At 45.5% G+C, this 20288-nt stretch overlaps 2 protein-coding genes and 1 long non-coding RNA gene across 6 annotated transcripts in view; 2 read left to right on the top strand and 1 right to left on the bottom strand.

Annotated features, from left to right (window-relative positions):
• PAMR1 (peptidase domain containing associated with muscle regeneration 1) overlaps window positions 1-3167 on the bottom strand; it is a 108855-nt gene extending 105688 nt beyond the window's left edge. For 3 of the 4 annotated variants that reach the window (XM_065064861.1, XM_065064862.1, XM_021284556.2), the window contains exons 1-2: window positions 3000-3167; window positions 1292-1395 (exon numbers count right to left, since the gene is read on the bottom strand). The gene's annotated coding sequence lies outside the window, so the exon portion shown is untranslated. Of the gene's footprint in view, window positions 1-1291 lie in introns of all 4 variants that reach the window. The other variant, XM_065064867.1, reaches the window with a different exon arrangement.
• A 477-nt stretch (window positions 3168-3644) lies between these two features.
• On the top strand, window positions 3645-19802 carry LOC135579600 (uncharacterized). The gene is made up of 4 exons (XR_010473041.1): window positions 3645-3783; window positions 7940-8016; window positions 9950-17840; window positions 18254-19802. It is a non-coding gene; the product is annotated as an uncharacterized LOC135579600 (long non-coding RNA).
• On the top strand, window positions 3945-6272 carry FJX1 (four-jointed box kinase 1). Its single transcript, XM_065064870.1, has one exon. It carries the CDS (start codon window positions 3945-3947, stop codon window positions 5229-5231), a length of 1287 nt encoding a protein of 428 aa, XP_064920942.1. The 3' UTR covers window positions 5232-6272.
• Window positions 19803-20288: the final 486 nt, after the last annotated feature.

Here is a 20288-nt window from a genome sequence, read left to right as displayed (position 1 = left end):
AAATTTCCATGAGCCTGGGAAGGATTTGGAGGGGCTAATCTTGGTAGTCCAAAAAGGTTTTTGCTGAAAAATAACTTCCATGCCAATGTCTCTGTAACTTGGAGTTGAGGGGTTGTACCGAAGCTTTGAGCTGTGAGAGAATATCAGATGAAGATATGCAACGTTACCACAGGCTAGAACTTCCCTGAGCCAGAGAGTGCCTACACATGGCTGTTGTCATCCAGCAGCGGGCTGCAGCTGCATCCCCTTTGGCAGATGCAGCTCCAGCCATAAGAGGATACTCTCTCCTGACCCGGAGAGCACTTTGGAGCTGTTGATAGTTTTGGGCTCTGGTGCAAACGGAGCCTTGCTCTGCACCTGTTTTGCCAGCCTTCTTTGCCCAGCAGAGATTGTTAGCAGAGGCAGGGCTCTTCATGTCCAGCACAGGCAAGCTGTGTCCAGAATAGTAAAGTCTCCATCTGCTTGCCTTTAATCCAAACCCTGTGAAAGCCCATTAGAGTTTGGCTTTTGACTTGAGTATGAAATAACTTTCACTGCAGGGAAGAAATCTTGAAATCTCTATTCAGTCCCCATTTCTTCTACCTTTGATGGGAGGAATCACTGCTGCCTGAAATTACAACTACCCCACATCACCAGGAAGCTGTGTACTGGGGGTCAGGAGGGGAATGAGGAGAACAAGGCCTTCACTTGGCTAAAATCAGTGTGAAACACTAGCAGCTAGGTATTCTATGAGCCTAGCTTTGTCAGGCTGCTAATATCAAGTTAATATAAGAAACAAAGCAAGGAAACCAGAAATTATTTTGTTATATTTTTACATGCTCAGATTCTGGGTCTGGACAGTGACCATCTCTCCCTTCTCCAGTATAGGGCTGAGAAGCTTGGAGACTGTATTTCCTTTATCTTCAAGCTGCTCATTGCAATCAAAAAAGAAGTAACAAGACATCTGATTGACCCAAACATATCAGTGATCACAGTTTCAGGAATGTTTAACATGCTGTAAATTGAAGAGCACATCAGCTTGGCTGATGTTTAGCCCTCTACCAATCATCTGGTTTTAAAAATATTCCAGCTTATAAGCAGGACTAAGCCAGTGGGGTGGCTCAGCAAAACTCTGGCTTGTTCTTTTTCCAGATAATGTAGTCAGAGGCAGAGTATTTCAGGGAAATGGTGTTTGTCCAGCTATTGATTTAAGGGTGTAGTCACAGTATAGCCCATTGATTAACTGCTTAGCTTACAAGAGGCAAGCTGTAATTGAAATGAATCTCATGCATAACTTGGAGCTTATGCTCACCTTAATTACAAGAAATGTAATGTCCTTATTCACGATAATGGTACTTCTCCAAGTGGGACTTCCTAGTGTAGGCACTGGCAGTTGGATATGCACTAGAATTCATCCTGAAAGAAATGCAAATAATTAACTTAAATCAAAATACATGTTCAACCTATGCATGGAATAAAACTCACTTTCTATTTTCAGTCCTTTCCGAAGAAGCTGCGAGTTTTCTTAAAGCTATTTCAAACTGGAAAATGACAGAGAACAGAGATAATTCTGTGCCATTTCTTTGGTAAAAATATTCAGCCTCCTGTTGGATAAAAGCCTCCTGCTTAGTCTAACGGTACTGTTCTTATTGGCCACCACGAATTATAGCAATCACCAGTTCCAAGTCACACACCTGGTGTTCACCATGTAGCTCATGTGGTTTCAAAGTATGAAAGTGTAAAGCATCATTTCGTAGTAAGGCCTCAAGGTCAGAATCACATGAGAACTGAATTCACAGATAACAAGAAGAATTATAGCTTCTATTGCACTTAGGGAAGCCAAGATGATTACTATTTCTCATTATTTCAGCAAGTTCCTTTGTGCATGAGAGACCCAAGAGCACTAATGGTCCCAGTTAAAATAGTCACAGTTAGATGTGAGGTCTTGCTGTTAGAAAAAGCATCAGCCACAATTTTTTACATGCACTGGCTTGTCCTTTCCGTGCCTGGCACTCCTATTTCTCGCCATGAGACCCCTCCACCCAGGAGTGAGCCCTTCACTAAATGGCTTCCTGCAAGTCGGTCTCCTCGGCCTGGGCCCTGCTGGGGTGACGGGGCCCGACTGTCCGGACGGTCCGATCAGGGACAGCAGCGGCGGCTGCAGCGCGGCGGCGTGACCGCCAGGAGGAGCTGGTACGACACGACCGCTCGGCTCCGCAGGGGAGCGAGAAGGGCTCGCTTTGCTCCTCTCCCACTATGCGGGCTCGGGGCCGCCCTCGACTGTGTGACCGCAAGAGAAACGCTGCCGTCCGCAAACTCCGCGATGCCGCAGGGCGCGCTGGAGGCAAGGTGGACTTAAGGCATTGGCATCTCACAGTCAGAGCTTCCCTAGGAAGACTGTGAAGTCCCAGTTTAAAGGGGAATTTGAGGGAAAAGCCAATTAATTCAGGTTCCTTTTTTTTTTTAAGTTGTTAAGGTGGATTAGGAGAGTTCAAATGGTTTGTAATAGAATCCTATCAAAGAGATAATTCATTTTTTCTTATATTAAAATACATTGCATTCAATTCAACCCGGAAGACTGTGGAGTGGTTGGATATTTTTCTGTGATGTTTTAAGATTCTGTATGTGGTGGTTTTTCTTCTCTGATCCAACTCAAATAACTACTCTGGAGGACAGCCATGGCACTGATTGAAGAAGGGAGATGTGTTTTAACTTGGCTCACAAACATGTCTTTCCTAGGAGAGGTCTCCAGTAAAATACAGAAAGTGCAGAGCTAAGCTTCCTTGCCTTGGAAAGGCAGGAAGCTGGAAATGAGAGACAGAAACAGGTACTCCTCTAATCTTCCAGTATACACCCTAACGTCCTCAAAGAGACAAAACTTGTAGAAAAGTGCTGGCTGTGGCTCTCTTGGGCACGAAATCCCTTGGGGTGGGGCTTGAAACTTCGCAAACTTGACACTTTCTCTCGGAGGATTAAAATACCAGGAAAATCTAGTCCGCACCGCAGACGCCGTGACGCACCTGAGCTGGCTGCACACATCGGTGTGCACGGACGCCGACAGCGCTCCCTTTCGTACACACGGGCCCCGCAACAGCTGTCCCATGCCGCCGCCGCCGAAGCGGGAGAAAGCGGCGGAGGAGGTGGCACTCTGTGGTGTGTTACGACCGCGCCCTGCCCACGGCCAGCGACAGCCCTGCCCGGCAGGGATTCTCAGCAACAAGCCGTGGCATTACAGCTTGGTCCTGGAGTGGCGCCTGTCTTTCAGGCGATCCTCTTGTGCAACCAGCTGCCGGCTCCGGGCCCCGCTCCCTGCCCCCAGCGCCGGGTGGAGAGCGGAGGGGTCACCAATCCGCCGGTGACGGCGGCGCCACCCTGCCGTGCTGGTCGGGGGCAGGAGGCGGCGCGACCGCGCCCGGGGGCTCCGGTGGAGCCCGTGGACCGGCACAGGGGGCGACTACACCGGCGCGCGCGCCTCCTTCCGCTGCCCTCCCTCTTTCTCGCTGTGTAGGCTCCTTTGTGCTGCATGCAGCGGGGAGGAGGAAGTGGCGCAGCCGAGTGCCTCCGCTGCAGCGCTCTCCATTCCCGCCGTCCAGCGCCGGCCCCACGACACTCCCCACGCTTCCACCTCCAAGACGGAACACCCCGCCATCACCGCCACTAGGGACGTCGTCGCTTTAAGCGCAGGGCCACGCGGGAAGAGGGGGCGGGCCAGGCCGGCCCTCTTTCCTTCCCCCCGGCTCCCCCACGTGGTGCGGGTTGCCTGTGCCTCTCGGGTGCTGCTGGAGCTGGGCACATACAGCGTAGGTATGTAGGGGCACCGTCTGTTGCAGCTGTTGCTCCCCGGGGGTCTGGTCTGATCCGGCCCGGCCGGATCCGGCGCCATGCGCCAGCGCCGCGTCGAGCGGCCGAGCGGTGGGGCTGCGGTGCCGCTGTGTCCCGCGGCAGCGGCGTGAAGCGGCAGGAGGATGAAGAGGGCGAAACGGGCCGCGCCGGGCTCCCTACCCGTGCTGGGGCTGCTGCTGCTGGCCGCATTGCCAGCGCTGTGGACGGTGCTGCTGCGGCGGGAAGCGGCGACTCAGCGGGAGCTGGATCTAGAGCCGCGCTCGCCCGCGGGGCTACCCCCCGGGCGGTGGGTCTGGGGGCGCTCCTCGGCGGCGCGGGGCGAGCCCGGCGGCGGTGGGCAGAAAACTTTCCGGGCGCTGCTGGCCCTACCGGCGGCGGGCCAGGAGGAACAGGGCGGCGAACGGCGGTTCGCTGCGTCCGGCTCGCAGCCGCCAGCCGACACCGCCTCTCCGGTGGAGCGGGGCATCTTCTGGAGCCGTGAGCTGGAGGAGCAAGTGCCGCCGGGCTTCGCGGAGGAGGAGGCGGTGGCATGGCTGTCGGCCGCGCGTGCCGCCCGTGTGGCCTCGCTGGAGCGGGGCGGCTGCGGGCGCAGCTCCAACCGGTTGGCACGGCTGTCGGACGGGAGTCGCGCCTGCGTCCGCTACGGCATCAACCCGGAGCAGATCCAGGGCGAGGCGCTCTCGTACCACCTGGCCGGGGTGCTGGGCATACAGGAACGGCTGCCGCCCATGGTCCTCGCCCTGGTGGAGGCCCGCGGGCAGCAGTGGGAGCCAGTGCGGGAGGAGCTGCGCGGATCGCACTGGGTCGAGGGTGCCGTGGTCAGCCTGACCCGCTGGGTGGACAACCTTACTGCCGTTGTGGCCCCCGCGCCCTGGGGAGCCGAAGCAGGCGCCGGCCGGTGGCTGCAGCCGCTGTCTGCGGGGGAGCTGGGCGTCCTGCCGCCGTCGCAGCTAGTGGAGCTGGTGCAGTGGAGCGATCTGATCCTTTTCGATTATCTGACGGCCAACTTCGACCGTCTGGTCAGCAATTTCTTCAGCCTGCAGTGGGACCCAAGGGTGATGGGCCGCGCCACCAGCAACCTGCTCCGCGCCCCTGATGGCGGGCTCGTCTTTATGGACAACGAGGCGGGGCTGGTACACGGCTACCGCCTCCTCGCCATGTGGGACCCGTACAACGAGTCACTGCTCCGCTCCATCTGCGTTTTCCGCGAGGGCACGGCGCGGCGTGTCGCTGAGCTGCACCGCCGCCGCAGCGCCGCTGCCGAGCTGCGCCGCCGCTACCGGGCGCGGGAGCCGCTCTGGGCGCGCCTCGGCTTCCTCTCGGAGCGGCAGGCCGAGCTGCTGCAGGCCCGCGTTGACTTCGTGCACCGTCACATCGCCCACTGCCGGGCACAGGCCGCCGTGCTTTGACGGCCCCGGGGTGGGCGGAGGGTGGCGGCGAGAGCCTGTTGCCCGCAGTGTCCCGTTTTTTCTCTCCTCCGATGGAGGAGGACTTATCCCGGTGGCCGCCGAAGGCTAGGGTGGGCCCTGCCCGCCACCTCGGTGCTCGGTGCCCTGTAACCGCCACGACTGCCGGGGATGGGGGGAGGGTTCGGCCGCCAGGAGCGGATGCTCACGCTCAGGTGCAGGTAATAGCAGGTAGAGGAGCAGTTAATTAGCGTCAAGTTCCCTGGAGATGCAGAGTGTGATCGGTGTAATTATTGCAGAGTTCCACTCCGGGGTTTTGGTTCTAGAGCTTGAAAAAATTAGAGGATTCGGCATCTTGAGTGCTTTCCTCAGTTCTGTTGGTGCACTCACCCTCATAAGAGACCCCGTAGGAAAGCAGTTGGTTTTGTCTGGATTGGGGTCAGCTACCTCTTCCTTCCAAAGGAGGCAGGTGAAAACATTTCCTTATATATTATTCCTTTTGCAATAGCATATTTAAGTATGAATGTTGATATTCATAGACCAATAACTGATTGCACAATAGGGATGTCCCTAACTAGCCTAACCTCCCTATTCATGAAGCTTGTTCCTTACTGATTTTCTCTAATGAGAGTGAACCTTTCTACTGATTGTTAAATCCTGTTGATTGGGAAGTGTACAGGAAACCCATACTCTGTTAGCTCTTAGTCTTTTTTTTGTGGATGCAGCGGGTTAAACTGTTTTGGTTCTTAAAGCATTTGTAGTCATCACTATAGTTGTTTCATCTGACCAGTAAAGTAACTGACTAATGAGCAACGCAAGAGGATGTCCTGGCTTTTAAAAACATTGCTGTGTGCTAAGACTTGGATACAACAGTTAAAGTGAAGGAAAAACTGTTTCATGCACTTTACTTTGACTTTTAAATTTTTTATAAAAGAGGACTTTTTTATTTTACAAAGTCTGCCTTTTATGTACATTCTATATGTTTGTTAGCTTTTCTGTAACATACTGCAGAAACTGACATTTCAGTAAAGCGTGTTAACAATTTGCTGCCTTTGACCTGAATGTTTTTATACGGTTTGATAGGGAAGCATGCACCTGCTTGGTCTTCCCTAATGGACAACAGAGACCAAGTCTTTCCAACTTCTCACTGCACCGAACTGAACAAACTTTTACTCGTTCCCTCTGAGGAAAGGAGGGGTAGAGTTAAGCTTTCAAATGCTACCCTTTTCTTTCTCTTTCCTAGCTGTTTTGTCACTAGAAGGGCAAAAGTTCTTTGAGTGGCTAAAATAATGTGCCTATTGCATACTTCAGCTGAATACACATTTGTGTGTTTTTTAAAGCAAACCTTGACTAGCACTAAGAAAACTGAAGCAGTTAGTTTTAGCTTACTGATACAGATGTTGTGGGCTTACCTGCTGTCAGCTGCTTTGGGTGCTGGGACTGGGTACCAACCTCTTAATACAGATTATGTCAAGTGTTACTGTACCAGGAACATCCCTGGAGGTGGCAGTTACTTCCACTGGGTGTTTATGCTGGTTCTCAGTTCTCTTTTCCCATTTTGGTTATCTTTGAAACAGAGGTTGAGGCAGAATTGAAGAACAGGAAAGCTTTTCAATCTTACTAAAATAATTGGTAGGTTTTTTCCTACCAAATTTGTGACTCAAAATACAGCCAAAATAAGGATAAAGGACAAACTAATCCCCTTTAAACTGCAAATGCCACTATCTATCCTGCTGTAATCAAACAACAGCATAATCCGTTCTACATCTGAGCAGGCACATCCTGATGAAGGCAGCAACCTGCTCAGTGGCTGCTATGCAAGTAGGTGCTGTCTTCAGTATGTCAAACACTAAACTTCCCCTGAACTCAGAGCCATGTATTCATACCTGCAAGACTTCTTGCATCTGCTGATATTTATTTAGATTAAACTTCACATAAAGACAGTTTTCTTTGGCCATTACAGTGTTTGGATTTTTTTTTTTTTTTAATAGGACAAGATGACAGCTTTACTAACAATTTAAAATTAATGGTTGATTAGTTAGCTAAAGTAGATATTGCAACTGTGTGTATGAGTATTTATTTTAAAATGTCCCAGCAGCCTTCAAGAATAGCTTTCATTCAACTGTTTAACTGACAAGGCTCTCTATTGAATTCATATTAATAGTTCACCGCATTTCTCTCTGTGAACAATGCATAGAATCCCATGTGACATTCCTTTGCCATTTACATGATAATACACGATTTAACTGAGTAATTCTTAATTCTTCCTAAGTGTTGCTTTGTAACTTGAATGCAGCTCTCTGTTGCATTCATCTAATGAAAATACATTTAAATAATAAACTGCTGGCATAAATTTTAAACCACTGTGAAGAGTAAACTGCTGTGCCACAAACTTCTAAAGTTTAATTTCTGTTTAAATATTTCTATAAGTATGGAACAACTTTGTTTTTGATGGCTAATGGAAATAAATCTCCTTTGCAGTGTCTTTAGGGCCAGAGCCTAGATAATTGCACCTTTCAAGAAGAAACATGCTTTTCTATTTGGTGACTGGTAACTACCTAGGTTGTGTTTTCAAAAATGGTGTAGTTGTAGATTGATGTGAAACTAGAGGTGCTGTGCTAGAGCATCTGTGCCCTGCTGGGAAATGTGTTTGTTCAAAGAAGATGGAGAATGGATTATGATGTTTCACTTCTTTTGTTCTTCTGGTGCAGATCATCCGCTTCTGTGCTGGACAAAGCTTTGAATTATCACATTAAGGAAAACTTACCTTCTATGTGATTTCTTTAAGGTAAAGAGTTCATTGTAAATTAGTGATCTGGTATACACTTTGCATGCCATTTTAGCTGTAAATGCTGTCTAATGTTTGACTGTCTTCTAGGAGAACCAATGGGTGAAACTCTGCAAAACTTTTTGTGGTATAGTTTCAACAGCACTTCTCTAACTGCTTTCTTCCAGTGGAGTCCCCTTTCAGCTAAAGTAATTGGACAGGCAAGCAAGACCATTGCTTATTTGAGAACAAGAAAACTTTAGAACCTGGAAATGATGAGTAAGAAGGTTGCCCTGTGCATTGCTGGCAGCTCAGCAGCACTTAACTGAGGCTTGAGGAACTGGCTGTGTAACTTGTATCACGATGGGGCTGTAGTGCTTTAGGTCTCACTCAGCAGAACACTTCTAGTATGCACCTAACTTCCCACCCCTTTTCACAGGTTATCAGTGAAGTATGTGTTTACATGTTGGCTGCACTCATGCCTCTGTCCAATGTGGACTGTTGAACAGATCTGAGAAGAGAATTGAAAAGGATGGGTGGGGTTGGCAGCATGCTTTTTGTCCCGGATGTGAACAGATCTGGTTTTCAGCTCTGTGGGAACTCATGTGCTTAACTGATAATACTAGCTTCAGAAAAAACAACAACAACAAAAACACAAAACAAAACAAGAAAAACTGTTTAGAGGATTTTGTAATTTGAATGCACTTTGTTCAGTTCCATATTTCTGTATGTTTCCCTGATTAAATTCAGAATGCCTCCCCCAGATTTTTTCTTTCATTGGAATCATCTGAGAAAGTGTATAGGGCACACTACTCCCAGCATGAGTTTATAGTGACTAGGATGTGACTATAGTGACTTCAAGCCCTAGTAGTGTGAAAGGAGGAACAAGTTCACAGTTTCCAAGAACTGCCTATGGGGTATCAAAGTTGTGTTTGCAGTGGCTGCTGCACCCCAGGGAGCTCTGGACAGCAGAACGTGGGTGAACTCAGTGGACTTTCCACTTAGTGTAAAAAGGAAACCTTGTATTTGCAGCACAAATCTCCTTTGTTTTTATTTGCTTGCATTTGGAGTAATTTCCAATGTGTATTTATTTTAATTGTGGGTTTCCCTTTGAGACTTTCCCTTGCTGTTTGGGAAGCTCTTCTCAGAAGGAGAGTCCTCTCTCCTTTCACGCAAAAGCAACTGCCCTGAGGATAGATCCAAGTTGACCGCTCTTGCCATACTTCACTGTCCATCTAAGGCCATGTCAGGCTCTTTAAAGATTCTGGAAATAACACAGACCCAGTGAAAGACAGCAAACATATAGTTAGTTTTGCTTTGACTTATTGGGCATATAGCATGTTCTTGGCATCACCAGCATAGTTTTTGTACCCACAAACCAACCATGTTTTCCTTTTGAAGTCTGATGCATTTTTTTTAATGGCAATAATGCTTAGAATTTTCTTGCTGATGTTACTTGGTGGTCCAGGACTAGCTTGGATATGAGATCATATTAAGACTTAATCCCATTTTGCATGTTATTGCTGCTTTGCAACCACAGCATAAAATTCAATCACTCCTTCAGAGCTGCACTCCCTGTGTTGAAGGTGGTGCAACAAGGATCCAGTGAGATTGGGCTGGCCTACACAGTAAGCAGTGTCTGCTAGGCACCCACACAACTGCTGCGACTCTCAATGACCTAGAAAACCTTTTGCCTTGCTGTCTTGGGTGCTAATGTAGCTCTCCCACTGAAGTAATGTGCACTCATCTGAGCAGAAGTTATTTCCCAACCTGGTGATTTGTATCTGCAAAGAGGATTTTGTTGTGAATCAACTAGTGTTTTAACAAACATTATCAATCCCACCCTCAGGGAGTGTTTAACTCAGTATACTTTGCATATGGGGCAGGAACAAGGTGTTATACCTGTAATGTCTTAACCCCCTCTTGTGCTGTGGCTTTCTATTGCCTGCTCCAGGTGGAGGTGTAGGATGAGCTTACGGGAGAGAAGCACCCACATAGGCCCACATGGATTGGGATTGCTGCTTTGTGCAGGTGTGAAAGGAACTCTGCAGACAAAGGAAGAAGAATTATTCCATCTGAAAGCAAGCCAGCACTGCACTCAAGGAAAAGATTACCAACTGAATTATTGGGAGAATGAATGACGGCAATTGGATGACAAAGGGGATCTGATTCTGCAATTGCACTGGCTGGTTATGAGTGATCCTGTTATTCAACCACTTCTTGTGGGTTTTTGTGCAAGTGGCACTCAGACCGTTTCTGCAAGGGAAGAAATCCAAGGAAGACTGGAAAATGCAGCTACTGCCAACGCAGGGAAAATTGAGCAGATATCCGGAAGACCCAGACCATTCCAGTTCCTGTTCCAGGCAGGGAAACAGACGTAGGAGAATTTCAGGTGAGATACAAGCAGAATGCAAGCTGGAAGAAGAATAAGTTACAGCATATTGTAATACAATTAAAACAGGCAGATTTAAATTGCACTGTTACGTGTACTGGTAGATCATCATGCTTGTCTACTCTCTGTTGTCTGACCTTTTTTAAGTGTCACACAGTGCCAAGCCAGTCCTTGCTGTCAAACCAGCAGAACAAGATTTGAAACAAGTAGTCAAAGGCATGAAAGTTCCAAAAAAGAAATAGATTTTGAGGCACTTAAAAGTATGTCTGCAGCAATGGGACGTGTTCAGTGAATTAACATGTGCACCGTTCATGGTGTAGAAAGACACGGGAACGGAGGGAAAAGCCCTCCAGAAAAGGACCAAGAAGCTGTTGAATCCTTGAGGATGGTAAACGGCAAACATCCTTTGAGGAAACTGCATGCGTGCAAAGGTAGTGTGTCCCCTACGACCCCTTTCTCCACCTTCAGTGACAGGTCTCCAGCCACAGCCTCTGAAATGGGTCTTTTCTAGGTAGCCAGTGTCACAGAACAAGGAGAAAAATGTGTCTACCATGAGGCTTTTGGCACTTGAGTACAGGGGGCCTGTCCTTCCCCTGTGTAGACTACTGACAATATGTGATCTTGAAAGCACAGGCTTATTTTCAAAACTTGTCATTAAATGTTTTTGTTACCTGATGGATTTCAGCCTGCATAACATTGTGTATGTTCAATAATTGTCACTGCCCTCAATATTTAATTCAATCCATTCCAGCCCCAACCAACTACCCTTTCTTTAAGCTCCCTCTTCTGCCAAAAGCCTTCTCCCTCATAGCTAGGATCTTAAAAAATTCCTTGCCATGAGGACAGACAGATATTTACCTCAAGTACACACAAATGCAACCTGGTAATGAGGTAAGGAACAAACACATTTTGTATCAGTATCTCCAACTCCAGCACAAAAGAAGAGGAGTGTATTTCTGCATATTGTATGTTTCATTTAGAGGAGTCATAATTTTTTAATGCACCTGTCTTGCCGGTTTCCTTTTTGTGTCTTGCTGTGGAGGAAAGGGCATTAATAAACTATGGTTTGAAGCTGCTGGTTTTAATTTTTTTAATCTGTACATAATTTCTTGTTCACAAGCTAGGAGTCTGCTCACTAATTTTTTTGTTTAAGTAACTGCAGTTAGTCAATTTAGTGTAGCTGGGTCACTTTAATGATCCCCAAAGTTTTCAATGCCTTTTGGTATGTTCAAGCTAAGGAAAAATAATGGTTTCCTTTCCTTTGTTAGAAGCACACAGGATTTGCTCATCTGACAGAGTTATTTTTTAACAGTGCAGTGCAAATCAGGTGCCATACATTATGGATGAACCTGGATGCAAGGATCTGGAGTCTATTAATGGCATTATTTCCCTTCACACCAGCTACCCAGCAAGTCAGCTGCTCAGTAGAGATATTCCTGGTTTGATAGCCACCAGAGATCAAACGTAGACTCTCTGTTTGCAATTTGTTAAATGCAAGTAACGGGCTAAATTTTTTTTCTGATTTACAGCCCTGCAGGGGTAAGAGCAAGAATTTGCCTACCATTTGGATGCAAATACTGATGATGGCTATATCCATTATGAGAGTTATTTAAGATACCTTTCATCCCGCTTTCATAAATGACAAGGGGGAGTGACAGTGGTGCTCTCGCTCCTTTCTTTACTAAAAGAGCCAGAAGGATCCCAGCTAATCAAAGCTTGCAGTGAGAGTCAGGATGACTGTGCCTCTATCAAGGAATATTTCAAGTTATGCAAAAAATGAGGCAGTCATCTTCTGGCTCATAAAAACAATTATCTGTAGGATTTTATTGAAAGTAGCAGCAAATAAGAAAGAAGTTTAAACTGGGAATGTCACACTAAATCCAGCTATATTACTTTCAAGGCTCATTAAAGTGGTTAGTAGATAGCATTGAGTCATTCCTTTCCCAACAGCATGGCACAGTGCAAAGGGGGAAGGTAACAGCCTGGGGACCAGCACAGCACACTACATGGGATGCTGTGCAGTGACAGAACCTGAAGCTCCAGAAATTTTAGATTATAAACCCCAGTGCAGTCATTTATCCCTCCATCCAAGCCAGTGCAGAAGAGCTGCTAACCAGGCTCTTCAGGTGCCTGTCAGCTGTAGAATGAAGGACGGCAACTGATGACTGGCAGTTTTATTACTTATTTGTCACTTATTATGAAGCTGATGAACTGACTGACTTTCTGAAGATGAGTGGTTGGAGCTGATACAGGTGCTCCTAGGTTAAGTCTCCTTTAAGAAGAAAATGAAACCATTTCCCTTCCTTATGTCTTTATTAGTGCATCAGATGATTAAAATGAAATTAGAAACGTAATTTAGTTGTCAGTGAATAGTCCAGATAGTTATTTTACTTGTATTTTGCTCCTCCTACTCAAGGCACAGAAATTAGGCACTTTTTGTCAATAATGGGTCTCCATACAGCTACATTTCTAGACCTCTCCAATGCAATCGGGGCACTGCAGTAACTGTACTGTAGACTCTACAACATCTTGAAATTAAGCTGTTCCCATAGAGTAATTAAAATTATTTCTTCATATATTTTGTAAGAGATAATATTTAGGGCTTTTTCCTTGTGAATCCTAACAAGACAGGCTACATCTTTTTCTTCTTTCAAACTGTCAAGTTTAGTTCCTTTATGCCAAAGGGAGAGCAGACGACTGTTTCATGTGGCAACGTCTATTTCCTATAAAACAGCACAGCAATCCCACCTGTCTTAAGTGTTTTTGGTGACACCTAGAAAGCTGTCTCTGATCAAAGAGGCATAGGACAGACAGGTTACATACTGATCTAAGACTGGTTGCTTCATGGGTGATGTACTGATGCTTTGTGAAGGTATGGACAGTTTGGGTTAGCGTGTAGATCATTGATGCAAATGCAGTGTCAGCAGTTGATATGAATTGGGACACTGATGAGTGCAAGTGTCAGAGAGGCTTTGTTTGGCCCTGGGAGAAGAAAACCCCCAAGATCAGCACCAGTGCAACCATCTCCCGCCTCCTTCACCTCCCACCCCTTTATTTGGAAACATGTTTAAGTCACAGAACAACATAAAGTGTGTTTAGATAGGTTCAAAACAGGTGGCCTATGATACTGCAAGATCTGTGCTAGCCCCATTGATGTGAGTGTAATCCATGTTGGCAGAGTAGCAGCTGGTGCAGGAGATGGAACCAGGTTCTTCCAGGAGCAGTCACTGTCTGCCATGAGCACTGTGCCATGGCTCTGCGCTCCAGCTGGCCTCAAACACAGCCAGCCCCATAGTTATAGGGCCACACGTGCTATGTCACGGGCTGTGCTTGGGGCAGGGAGCCAGGGCAGGCACAGCTCCTGCCTGACTCAAGTGGAAAACCCAACACATGATTTCTAGCAGACACCAAGTAGCAAAAAAAATAAAAAAATATTTCTTTATATTTGCTAATGAAAGCTATTGCTTTGCTCCAGACTTGGTGCTTCTCCCTGCCAGAATCATTCTAAGTACTTCAGCATCTAAGGCTGGTCTTCAGACACAGGGTTCGACCTCAAAGCTCAGGAGCAAAAGCAGAAGGATCTGTCAGAAAGCAGGGAGAGGTGTCCCTCAAGATGAGGCTACAGCTGAGTGCTGCTCAACCAAAGTTCACAGTCCCTGCTGATGGGTAGGCTAGGACAGGGCAGCACCACAACATGCGAGTGGGATGGCTGCTTCCACAACAGACGCAGCAGAGTCCAGCCAGCAGGAAGGAACATACTCCAGTGAACTTGTCTGTTCCAATGGCACTTAAAATGCTTAAATCCTTATTTGTGACACCTTGGCACATTTGAGTGCTGTGGTAATGAGCAAATGCCACCTCTGGAAGGGGAACTTGAGTATATTGACCCCTCACCCTGTTCAAACTGCTCAACTCCTTTTCTTTACCATCTAGATAATTTTTGCTTCTGTCCACACTTTGCAGCAAGTTCTCAGACATCACTAATATTCACACATGATGGTACACATTATATGATACACAGATTAGTCTGCCCACCTCATGGGACATGCTACCTTCTCTTTACTGCTTTGGGCTGGGGACACCTGTGGAGGGGTTTTGATAGATAAAGATTGTTGCTGAATTAGTCAGGCTCAAAGGAATCTCGAGGCCTCTTAGAGAAGCTGAGAACAGAATCTGCTGTGAGAGAGAGGGGCGTTCCTCAATCACCGGGGTCCTGGCATGGCGTGAATCATCGGACGTATCATCAGTGAGACTCCAGCGCATGGACAGCCCACGATACTCATTTAGCGAATCCATGCTTGGAGCGTGGACGCGTGATTAGAATATAGTTACGTATATAAGGAGACTTGTTTCTGTAATAAATGGCTTTAGCGTGATTCACATTGAATCGACTTGTTTTGTTGAGTCCTTATCTCGTTCCTAGAGCTTTTTAAGGAGGAACCTCTAAATTTAATTTGTGATTTTGAGTACGTAGTCAAGATCCAACGTATGTATCTGGTTCTGAATTTTTGTTTGTTTGTTTGTTTGTTTTTATTAAAAAAAAGGGGGGAAGTAGGGGAAACACCACAAAACCAATTATCAAAAGCATTGTATGTGATGAAATACTTTGCAAGTATGACCCAAAACTATGCTAAATCAGAAATAACCTACATTAGTTATGGTCAACTTACTAGTCAATGAAAAAGGCCTCATCAATTGATAACCTGGGGAAAAGGTTATGTTTGTGTCATTACAGGCTGAGGATTGAAGTGGATTCAACAAAGATTCAATGGATGCAGATGGACAGGAGGAAGATAAGTTGTGAGGGCTGTTTCAGATGTAAACCATGGATCCTAATTCAGTGTTATAGATGCTCACAGACCTGGTGGTCTAGAAGCCTATCAGCAAGCAGGTGGTGTACCTTCTGTGGAGAATGGCAATTTGAACAATCAGCAGGAGATCCAAAAGGGTGATATTGTGATCAGATAGTCAATGCATAGATAAGGTAAAACTATGAGATATCTCTTCCATAGTAATCTAAGTTTAGCAACTGATAAAGTTTTAGAAGGGATATTAAGGTTAAGCTATTGATCTTTTAAATAGGTTAAGATAACTTTTAAGATATTAATTCAATTGCTAATATATGCTGATGGTATTAAGTATATTACTCTATAAACTGCGCAGTTATAGATATTTAGGAGGTTAAGAGAAAATATTGTATTAACTTGTCTGGTTATTTTGAATGTATTAAAATAGTGTGTTGATAAGGTTGTTATAACAGAATTAAGGTTTTAAGAATAGGCAGATAGTTGTTTGATCTTAGTAAGTAAGGTTTAACTGCATTATATGTAATTGTAATTATGTTGTTAATCACGTGTTTTGTGTTGCAGTATATTTCAAAAATGATTCGCCATGCGGTTGATGGTACTGACTAATTCAAGAAAAAGAAAGGGGGAAGTGTGGAGGGGTTTTGATAGATAAAGATTTGTTGCTGAATTAGTCAGGCTCAAAGGAATCTCAAGGCCTCTTAGAGAAGCTGAGAAGAGAATCTGCTGTGAGAGAGAGGGGCGTTCCTCAATCACCGGGGTCTTGGCGTGGCGTGAATCATCGGACGTATCATCAGTGAGACTTCAGCTCATGGACAGCCCACGATACTCATTTAGCGAATCCATGCTTGGAGCGTGGACGCGTGATTAGAATATAGTTACATATATAAGGAGACTTGTTTCTGTAATAAATGGCTTTAGCGTGATTCACATTGAATCGACTTGTTTTGTTGAGTCCTTATCTCGTTCCTATAGACACCTACCTGTACTTACACATAGTGCCCCAGAAACACCAGCTAGGGTGGTAAGGAACATGACATGCTATTCTATGATGAAATGCAAATACGTGCTTTCTTCATTGTGATTTTTCAGTCTGCTGTCAGTTTAGTAACATCCATCCATTTCTTTCAGTTCCAGAAACTATCAGTCTGTTCACAGTCATCCAGACAATCTTTTTTCAAAATGGAAAGTGTATTCACTTTAAAAATTATCCTGCCTGATACAATTTACTCACAAGGCTCACTAACATTTCAGTTCTCAGTTTCCATAATAGCTGAAAAATATAGGTGTGCCAGATAGAGCCTTTTGTGCATTAGAAATGACAGAATTTTTGCTTCTAACATTACAGATGTGTATACATTGTCCTGAAATCATTGGGAAAGGGCAAATATAAGAAAAGCGTTTACAGCGTCTCTGTATAACTGCCAAGAAGCTGAGATATAACATCGGTAGATAATAAATAATAATGCTCATACTTAATGACACAGACCGTTCAGAGGTAGCAGTACAATAAATACTGGGGCAATATTGTAAATGTACACTCATGCTTTGGACTTATGCAGAGCATTTCATGATGGTTTCAGAGCACTTTACAAAGATGAGTTAGGCATCACAATGTTCTTGTATTGAGTCTTTTATCGCCATTGTGTTACAGAAAGGAAAACAGGAATTGTGAAGCCGAGGGCATGTTGCATGGTGCTGGCAGAGTCAGAACACCTAACTTAGCAGGAAAGCAAGGCCAGTGACGGGTGAGCTCTAACAACTATTGCATTGAAGGTGGAGGTAAGCTAAGGCAAACCTTGCTCCAAAGTGCCAAGACTTGGGCACAGGTTTTCTTCTGCTAGTCATGTTGTGTGGGCAGCAGTATGCACTCACTTCAGACATGCTCTTGATGCTGTGGGACAGCAGGAGCCTTCACCATCTGCCATGAGCAGGAGTGGCCCTTGTTCATGGCCCCTCAGGGACTTGCTTTCCCTGAGCTGGCAGCCAGTGGCTCAGGCTTCCCATGCTGCCACTGAGAGCTGGCAGAAAGCTCACTCCTGCTGCTTGGCTTCTCCCATGCCTCTGCCCCTGCAGGAGCAGCACAACCACATTGCAGAGCTCATCTTGTCTCCCGACATTGCCAGGCAGGCTTCATAGTAAAGTAAATGTAATGCAATGCAGTCCCGGGATTCTAATTACAAGCTTCAGGGTCATAATTACAAGTAAAACAAATCTGTAACATGGTTATAGCCTGTATTTAATGTAACATCTTTGTCAGTCTCATATTTCTTATAGAGTTGGACATGTGCCTTGAAGGCCAGTGTTTACACATATGCAGGCACGTCGCAAGAAGAGCCAGAGGCCATGATTGCATTACAAAGAGCAAGTTTTATTTTAGTTACATCTCTACTGGGTGGATCTCCGAAGCCACACCTAAGCTCCCAGGCACAGGTGACACAAGCGGGGATGCAGGCCCTGGTCATTTCAGCCCTGCTGGAAGATCACTGGGCTTGCTGAGCTCGCCTGTATTTCAAGGCTTCAGGCAGGCACAGCCTCCCGCTCTTTCTCACAAGAAAGCAGGAATCTCAGACGTAGTGATAAGGTGCCTAGAGTTTCTCACAGGCCTGTGTTGTCTACACAGGGGTTCTACTCATCAAGCACACAAGGTCAGTAAAACAATTAGTGTGATATATGTGCTTTTTCTACAGACAGGTGCAAGTCACTTGAGCGTATTTACATTTAACTAACCTCCTCGCCAAATCTTCCGCTATATATCCATACAGGCAGCAATGTAGATTTAATATAATAACCTGACTACAGACACTGCTCAGTATCCAGGTGAATTATTTCTGTTTTTCCCTGTAGTCTCACTAGATCTTTCTGTTCTTAATGAGCACAAATGTGGCATCAATAGCTTGCATGCCTACGTCTGTTGTCTTTTGGGATCCCCACCCTGGGGAGATAGGTTAATACACAGCCTTAAAGTATGCTGAAAAACTATACAGTTTTACCGAACAGTGCTGTATAGTACAAATATTCTCTTGAGACTATGGTCTTTGTGTCTTTTTTCCTTTGCTAGTAATCAACGAGATCGTCTTTGAATACATTGTTAACAAGAGACCAGGAAGAAGCTCTGTGCTGGTGGAGCCTTTTGGACCAAGCTGCTGCTTCTTAGGTACCGTTGATTCAGACGTGTCAGGCTTGCAATGTACCGGTACAAGTTTGTATGGTGGTTACTCTGCTGTGAGACACCAACCCCTCTGGGGTTATCTTCAGACTTTCTTGTAGCAAGTGGCCCCCACTACCACCTGCCAGCTGGCCTGATCCTGTGCTTGGGTTGCCCTTGCCTTAGGAGGAGCACATACAGCCTCACAGTACACCTGGTTCAAAGCCGTTCCTGCAAGAGCAGAAATTTGAAATTGAAATTTGAAACTGTTTGATTGGAGGAGTCAGTGCAGCACTATATATTAGCATGGGTATGTACACTTACTAGGGCCACAGTAATGACTTAGAAAGATTTCAAATTTCAGTTCTGGTTTTCCACGTGGGTAAACAAACAACTAGGAAATTATTTTTCCACTGCCTTACTGTTGGTGTAGGAATTTGCACTTTTTAAAGTGTGGATCATAATGACTGTAAAATTAAAACGTACAAGAAACGTGCAGATTTATGCATTTTACTCACTTTGTGGTTGTGCAAATAAAACCCTAGAGACACAGCAGCAAAAAATCAGGCCATTTTATACTGTTTACTACGTAATTTAATTACTGTTCAACCCAACTTCAGAATAACTGAGTTTGAAAAAAAGAAAATAAATATACCTTTATTAAGACAGAAAAGTAATAATCTTAAATCATTAGATGTAGGTGACACTTCTATAGATCATTAGATATCAAAGCCAATGTAATCACAAATGCCACCTATTATTAGCAACACTTCCAGGTTTCAGGAACACAGGAAGGACTTTCTTTTGATTTAAACCACTGCAGGTTGAAAACTGATTTTCTAGCTTTCTGCTGGTAGAAGTCAGATCAGAATCAGCGTTCAGAATGTGATTAGTCCAAAATGTAAAAGTTGGTTGGGTTTTTTGTTGTTGTTGTTGTTTTTTAGGGGATGTGGGTGCCTTTTCTAATATTACTTTTTGAAAATGACTTGCTTGTCTGTTGAGGGTTGGTGATGGCTCTGTTAGTTTGCATTAGACTGTAAGTAGTATCAGCTGAAGTAAGTCTGGCATTCATATGCTCCTCACAGAGCCTTGTTTTGCTCTGTCAACACTTTTCATATGTGCATTGCATTAAGGATTCTGTATGACAGGTTTGTACCTGGAGGCACAGCCTGTTCCCTTCCCCCCACTTCTTCCCTGAAAATCCAAGTCTTTTCACACAAAGTATTTAATTTTCCTTTGTTCAGGACAAAATGATATGGAAAGTATGTGTTGCCTTGGGTGCAAAACTGAGAGCCTATTGATACTCCCCTTATCCAGCTAGATTTCAAACAGGATATTTAACATCAGAGGGCACTATGATATAGATGGCAAGACAGAGACAGATCAGGGCAGGGCAAAATGACTTTAAAGTTGAAGTTCCTGTAGCTCAAAAATGTCTTGTTGAAATAAAGCAAATCTTTTGCCCCCTATGGGGTTGCTGAACTTGTTGTCCATGTGTTTGGCAGTATTCCACTGTCAGGACTCAGTTTTCTCCCTCCTCTCCTCTATGTGCCTCCCACCATGCAAACAGCACAGATCATTCCCATTTCCCACCCAAACCCACTCAGATTTGAGCTGTGGCCCAAGTATGTAATTTTTTTCTGTATGACACAGATTAAGAAGCAATGGCATTTTAAATAGCCCAGGCAAGTGACGTGAAAACTAATGTCTGAGTGTGCTGTAGGAGGATCCCCATCAGCTGAATGACCCAGCAGGTTCAAGCTGCTCATCCATCTAGGGCAAGCAGGTAGGGAGAGGGGAACAAACAGCTGCTCACAGCTCAGGGACTTCTGGAGAAGACACCTCTACCTCCATGTTTTCCTCTTGCAGCAAATGAGGCACTGCACCTGGTTTTCATTAACAGCATGCTGGGTAGTGTCAAACTGTGCGAAGAACCAATCATCTCACA

The sequence above is a fragment of the Columba livia genome, chromosome 5, assembly GCF_036013475.1.
Source record: "Columba livia isolate bColLiv1 breed racing homer chromosome 5, bColLiv1.pat.W.v2, whole genome shotgun sequence".
NCBI lineage: Eukaryota > Metazoa > Chordata > Aves > Columbiformes > Columbidae > Columba > Columba livia.
This window is presented reverse-complemented; position numbering and strand designations above follow the sequence as displayed.